Source organism: Misgurnus anguillicaudatus, chromosome 15 (assembly GCF_027580225.2).
Source record: "Misgurnus anguillicaudatus chromosome 15, ASM2758022v2, whole genome shotgun sequence".
In the NCBI taxonomy this organism is placed as follows: Eukaryota; Metazoa; Chordata; class Actinopteri; order Cypriniformes; family Cobitidae; genus Misgurnus; species Misgurnus anguillicaudatus.
The window spans coordinates 16,112,226-16,119,031 of NC_073351.2; the positions used below are offsets into that span (position 1 = coordinate 16,112,226).

Consider the following 6,806-nt stretch of genomic DNA (forward strand, 5'->3'; position numbering starts at 1 on the left):
ACCAATAAGTTTACAAGCGCGTGCTCGAACTCATGAGCGACGGCCAAACTGAGATGTAACACACCAGAGAAAGCATCACACAACATGCTGGAAACTCAGGTAAACTCCCACTGCAACGTTTAATTGACTGCATTTAGCCTGTGTAATGTGGTGTTACGTATGTACATTTACGGTAAGATAAACGAAAACGGTTAGTGAACTACACTGAATAATTTCAGTATAACAGTAAATACACTGTGCTATTAGTCCTTTAGGGTTGTTGCTTGCCACACTGTGTGATCAATATCGTAGTTAAGTCCATGTCACACTGTATAATCTCAGTTTCCATAAATGTCAGACTGTACGAGTTTAAAGACTTTTAAAAAGCGGACGCACCCAAACAAACGCGTCCGCAGTTTTACGTCATCGATCGACGACGGCTGGGAGAACACACGCTAAGGCTAGCAAACCGAAACAACGTCTAAAAACTAAAGCACAATCGAAATATATTTGACATGCTTTCTAGTAATGTTAGCTTACCTGTCCAAAAGGATGAAAGCCAACTCCGGATCCGTTTTTATACCCAAAACAAAGCAGAGGTTTCTCCATAATTCAAATGCCCTGCCAATGTTAATCCGTGTTTTTGTCCGTTGTTGATCCGATTCACGTTTGGCCTTACGAGCTTCAGCAGATAACTTTTCTTCACAATATGTGGAGTTTGTGTTGTGCTGGGAGCAGGTCGTTTCAGTCTGTTATCAGACAGTGTCGTCGCTGTTGAGCGCAAAGTCAGTAGACGAGGCGAGAGGCTCGGGAACGCGCATGCGGGTGACGTCACTGGATTTCGCGCCAAATCCGGCCCGGTACTTTCACATAAAAATAATAATTTTTTTTTTCAGAGGTAATAGCAAAACCCGCAAAGTGGATCATTTTAATGTGATATTACAACCCATTCGCACACAGGCAATTGAAAATGGATTAGTTTAAGTAGAAACGTTACGTACAGAACCTTTAAGGAACCAAAAGTTGAGGTAGTCAGCTTACTCAGATTTAACTCTCCAAGGTTTGTAGCATAACTGGAACAGTGCTCTGTAATAAACATTAAATATAACATGGAATATGTCATAGTAGACAAGAAAGCACTGAAGGGTAACAGGACCCTGACACATCCCAAGGCAGACATAATTATAATGTCTATACTGTGATGAGTGCTTTTAATAAGTGCTCATCTCGTACAAGCTGTTAAAAAATGATGATAACAAATATACAGCTTATAGAAATATATAAAATATCAAGTTTTGAAGTCCCCCAACATTTTTTAGATGCATTTCTTGCATTTCTCAGAGCTGCCTTCATGCTGATAATGTCATTGGCTCATGAGGCAGTGATTGAACAAGTCAGCTGCCTAAGCTTTCAGGCACCTATATATTGTAAAACAAGGCCCATGAAACTAGCTAGTGATTTGACATCATTACCACAACAGCTGGACATGATTTTCAGAATTTCATTCACCGTGACCATGTCCAAAGACATACCTTGCAGACCCCTCCAACCCCTTTTAAAAAAAAAACCTCATCAGATCTTGACGAATCACAGTAATGACATATTTTGATTTTGAAATGGCAAATTTCGCTGAAGGTGACACTTTTGCATCCCTAATATTTTAATTTCCCTTTTCAAAAATGAAAAATGAATGACAAGATGAAAAATAGATATCTATTCCACTCCTGCTTGACTTGTTTCATGCACTCCCCTATGATGTCATTATATATATCATTGCGTATCGTTCATCCATATTTACTGTCTATAAAAGTATAGCCATTACAGAAATTAGGTCAAATGAATTATGTACCTGCAGGTGAGTTCAATATTTGGGATGTCTTTGTTTCTATGCATACTGCTGTTTTCTCCTCACCTTAATGCAAATGCAGAAAAACCTTTTTGTCGAATGATGGGAGACCCTAAATACCCACTGCTGTCTAAGGATGGAGACATAAATATTGGAGCAATTTTTGCCGTCCACAGCAAGGAAACTTTACCTTCATTTGAGTTCACACAGAAACCTCAGCTTCTGTCATGCTCTGGGTTTGTTGCATTTGAGTATATTCAAGAATAACCTCAAATAATGCATTTAATGCAAGTGCTTTTTCACATACCGATTTAATGTTTTAACAGTGTGACTCTGAGCGACTTTCGACTGGCTCAAATCATGATTTTTGCAATTGAGGAAATTAACAGAAATGAAAGTTTGCTCCCAAATGTTTCTATTGGTTATAAAATATATGATACCTGTGGGTCAAGACTGTCTTCTATGAGCGCAACTATGGCATTGCTAAATGGTCAGGAGTTTGCAGCAGGGGGGAAATGTTATGGACAGTCTCCCATACACGCTATCATAGGGGAAACCGAGTCTTCTGCCACAGTGATTTTGTCCAGAACCACGGGACCTTTTAAAATTCCAGTGGTAAGAAACAGTGAAAGTTTGACACAATTACCAGAGTAATAACTGCTTCACTGTTTCCTTTGGTTTTTGTTTTGTTTTTTTCAGATAAGTCACACAGCCTCGTGTGAGTGTCTCAGTAATAGGGAAGATTACCCCTCTTTCTTCAGGACTATTGCTAGTGATTATCACCAAGGCAGAGCACTTGCATTCTTGGTCAAGCACTTAGGCTGGACTTGGGTTGGAGCTGTGAACAGTGACAATGACTATGGAAACTATGGAATGGCCATTTTCCTGAATTCAGCCAAGAAAGATGGAATTTGTGTAGAGTACTCTGTGAAATTTTACAGAACAGAACCTGAAAAACTCCAAAAAGTGGTTAACACAATAAATCAAGGAACTGCAAAAGTAATAGTTGCATTTGTTTCATTTATTGAGATGGAATTATTAATTGAACAACTAAGTATTCAGAACATTACAGGTCTACAAATAATTGGAGTGGAGGGATGGATGGCTTCAAAGTATGTCAATTTAAACAGATTTTATGTGATGAGAGGTTCACTTGGGTTTGCACTGAGAAAAATCTACATTGAAGGTTTTTCAGATTATGTAATTAAATCATTCTGGGGCACAGCTTTTCCATGCTCACAGCAACATGTGAATTATTCTCAAATTGAATTAAATTGCAGCAGATATGAGGATCTACTTGTGTTAAGAAACTACAATGAAGATGTGCCTGAACATAGATATTCAAGCCATGTCTACAAAGCAGTGTATGCTGTGGCTTATGCACTGCACAGTATAATTAAGTGCAAAGGACAAGAAGTCTGTGAAAAAACACTGACAATAAAACCACAACAGGTAAGCCATAAAAGAATGAAAGGAAAAAAACATCCGCATTTGATTGTATGTTAAATTGCTTACATGATAATGTTTCAAATCTCTCTCTATTCATTAGGTGGTTGAAGCTCTGAAAAAGGTCAATTTTACTGTAAAGTTTGGAGATCGTGTGTGGTTTGACAGCACTGGTGCTGCAGTAGCCCAGTATGAAGTTGTGAACTGGCAGCAGGACTCAAATGGATCATTTCAGTTCAAATCAGTGGGTTACTATGATGCCTCACTGCCACCTGACCAGCGCTTTGTACTCAACACTGAAAACATAATCTGGGCTGGAGGACAGCTGGAGGTAAATGACAATAACCTGTTCATCTGAAATGCCCATTGTGAATGTACATATTTTATGCTTAGAAGAAGCATTAAATGTGCATAACATATTACTGTTATTTTTATTCCTCACAACATGTATAAATAGCTGAATTTACAGGTGTTTTGTTTGTTTCATGTAGAAGCCAAGGTCTGTGTGCAGTGAGAGTTGTCCTCCAGGCACTAGGAAGGCTGCACAGAAAGGAAGACCTGTCTGCTGTTATGACTGTATTGCATGTGCAGATGGAGAGATCAGTAATGAAACAGGTAAACCTCAGCCCTCATTAAAGATCCAATATAAATCGGGTTAGTTGTTCTCTTTGTGTTCTCCTCCCCCTGTGCAAGATGGAGTTTCTTTTCAGTGGAGCTCTTAAATGATTTAATTAATTGGTCTCTAACTATTGTGATCACAGTTTGTTTTCTTCCAGATTCAAATGACTGCCAGCAGTGTCCAGGGGAATACTGGTCTAATACTGAGAACACTGAATGTGTGTTAAAAGCTGTAGAGTTTCTGTCATTCACAGAAGTTATGGGTATAGTGTTAGTCTTTTTCTCTCTGTTTGGAGTAGGAATTACTGTACTGATGGCCATCTTGTTGTACAGTAAGAAGGACACTCCCATAGTAAAAGCCAACAACTCAGAGCTGAGCTTCCTGTTGCTTTTCTCATTAACTCTGTGTTTTCTCTGTTCACTTACTTTCATTGGTCTCCCCACTGAGTGGTCCTGTATGTTGCGTCACACAGCATTTGGGATCACTTTTGTCCTCTGTATCTCCTGTGTTCTGGGGAAAACAATAGTGGTGTTAATGGCATTCAGGGCCACACTTCCAGGAAGTAATGTCATGAAATGGTTTGGGCCTGCACAACAGAGACTCAGTGTTTTTGCCTTTACACTTATACAAGTTTTTATCTGTGTGCTTTGGCTAACAATATCTCCGCCTTTTCCCTATAAAAATATGAAATACTATAAGGAGAAGATCATTCTTGAATGCAGTTTGGGTTCTACTATAGGTTTCTGGGCTGTATTGGGTTATATTGGCCTATTAGCTGCCTTGTGCTTCATTTTAGCTTTTCTGGCGCGGACGCTGCCAGATAATTTCAATGAAGCTAAATTCATCACATTCAGTATGCTCATATTCTGTGCTGTATGGATCACATTTATCCCAGCTTATGTCAGTTCACCTGGAAAATTTACTGTAGCTGTGGAGATATTTGCTATTTTAGCATCAAGCTTTGGTTTACTATTCTGCATATTTGCACCTAAATGTTACATCATTCTTTTTAAGCCAGAACAAAATACAAAGCAACATTTAATGGGAAAAACACAAACTAAGTCCTGGTAAAGTAGGTTGTAATGGTTATAATGATGTTGTCCATCATTTTAGCCAAATAAGCTTAATTGCACAGATAAGTTTACTGACATCAAATGTTAATACTTTTTCTGTCCAAATAACGCTAAGCTTAATTTAATATACTTATACTTTTTATTCTTTGCAGCTGCAGATATCCTACTTATCCGATCACAAGATATGTATTTACATTTTATTATTCACTTATAACTATTGGTATATCAGTACACTTCAAACTAGTACAAAAAGTACACTAATTTACTTAGAGCCAAAGCGAAATTCAGTCTCTGCAAGTAACTTGCACTTTTATGTTTCTATGCCAGGATCAAAAGTTACATATTGTAGTGTAGCATTAATAATAAAACAATTTTAACCATTTCTCAGCCATCTAAATAAAATATTTTGTCTCCAGTGGCTCATAACCTTGATAGTTAGACATAGAAATTATCACAAGAATTGTAAAAACTCATGCTTGTCAAGGATTGATTTGTTTTTATATTGTTAATTAATTGTCACCACGCAATATTAAAGAACATTAATGTATATTGTGTATATTGTCAAAACAAACAGTACAATACTTACATTTAAATGTTTAGCAGATGCTTTTATCCAAAGGTGACTTACAAAAGTGTGAAAATCAACAGAGTGCTTTATTCTAGGGGGCAATTAAAAGAGAATTGCTACGATACCACGTTTTATACTGCAATGTTTGTTTCTTTTTTCTTTACACTATTCCAGTATCCAGAGCATATTCATTCTATAATCATTGCAAGAACCAGTTAATCCACACACTAGTTTATACATACACAAGGTAATCCATATACAGTACAAGTTGGGGTAGGACAATCTGGCACCTCCAATTTGCCTAACCAGCATGTCTTTGAACTGTGTGGGGGGGACTAACCTGGAGTAAATCCACACTGAAAAATGGAGAACATGCAAACAAACCACACACCAAATTCAGCTGAGGCTTGAACCAGGTACTTAACTGCAGTGAGGCAACAGTGCCACTGTGCCACCCCATACAGGACTGTATTTGTTTTTTTTACCATATCACAAGTATGTTTTACTGCTGGACAGTGTTGTGCCCGAACAAGTTAATGGCAACACCAGCCACCAGTGTTTCACGGCTGCATGCGTCATCAAAACAAAAAGCAGCATGGAGTTGACACACTACTCTGCACGCTGCTGAAATCCCTGCCGCGCCACTCACATAGTTTAACATTAAATAACATCATATTTGTCGCAAATCGTTAAAGATTAACATAGGCTGCTAACGGATATTCTGGATCTTGAAATAGACTCTGACTAAGCTCACCCTATTTAACGTGCACGTACGGTATCCCATACCTGCGAGTTGTCCTACATACGACGCTGCACAGCGGTTCTCGCCTGGTGTGCGACCCCCTTGAAGCACCCGGCTAGCCTTTCAAGGTATGTGCAAGCAAATAGGAAAATTAAAAGACAGTCAACGCTAATGTAAACCCTGGTTGAATTTAAATAAGGATTTAAAGTGGGATATGAAGATGAAATCCGACGCATTTAGCTTCAGTGTTAAAACTGATAAAATAATTGCTATCTGGGGTTCTATATGGGCTATATTGGCAATTTTTTTTTAAATAATGTGGGAAAAATAACTATAAATTAGTTCATTTTTGGAACTGTGAACTAGTTCAAAATTATGAAATATGAACTATGAACTAAACTTTTGTGAACTGAACTTTAAACTAGTTCATGTAGAAAGTGAACTTTCCCAATACTGCTGCTGGAACTGTAGTTGTTTTGCAGGATTAAAAATATATTCTTATAATTGCCGATATTCTTATAATTGACATTAAG

At 37.9% G+C, this 6,806-nt stretch overlaps 1 protein-coding gene across 1 annotated transcript; it reads left to right on the plus strand.

Annotated features, from left to right (window-relative positions):
* The first annotated feature begins 1,912 nt into the window (after positions 1-1,912).
* LOC129419704 (extracellular calcium-sensing receptor-like) lies at positions 1,913-4,961 on the plus strand. Its single transcript, XM_055174872.2, has 6 exons — positions 1,913-2,061; positions 2,152-2,440; positions 2,525-3,277; positions 3,375-3,602; positions 3,763-3,886; positions 4,048-4,961. Exons 1-6 carry the CDS (start codon positions 1,925-1,927, stop codon positions 4,959-4,961), a joined length of 2,445 nt encoding a protein of 814 aa, XP_055030847.2. The 5' UTR covers positions 1,913-1,924.
* The last annotated feature ends 1,845 nt before the right edge of the window (positions 4,962-6,806 follow it).

Excerpts from the sequence above, each read along its gene's own strand:
- LOC129419704 (XM_055174872.2), top strand. The coding sequence starts at position 1,925 with ATGATGGGAGACCCTAAATACCCACTGCTGTCTAAGGATGGAGACATA. Across the intron at positions 3,278-3,374 it reads TGACAATAAAACCACAACAG|GTGGTTGAAGCTCTGAAAAA; the intron begins GTAAGCCATAAA and ends TCTATTCATTAG. Across the intron at positions 3,603-3,762 it reads GGGCTGGAGGACAGCTGGAG|AAGCCAAGGTCTGTGTGCAG; the intron begins GTAAATGACAAT and ends TGTTTCATGTAG.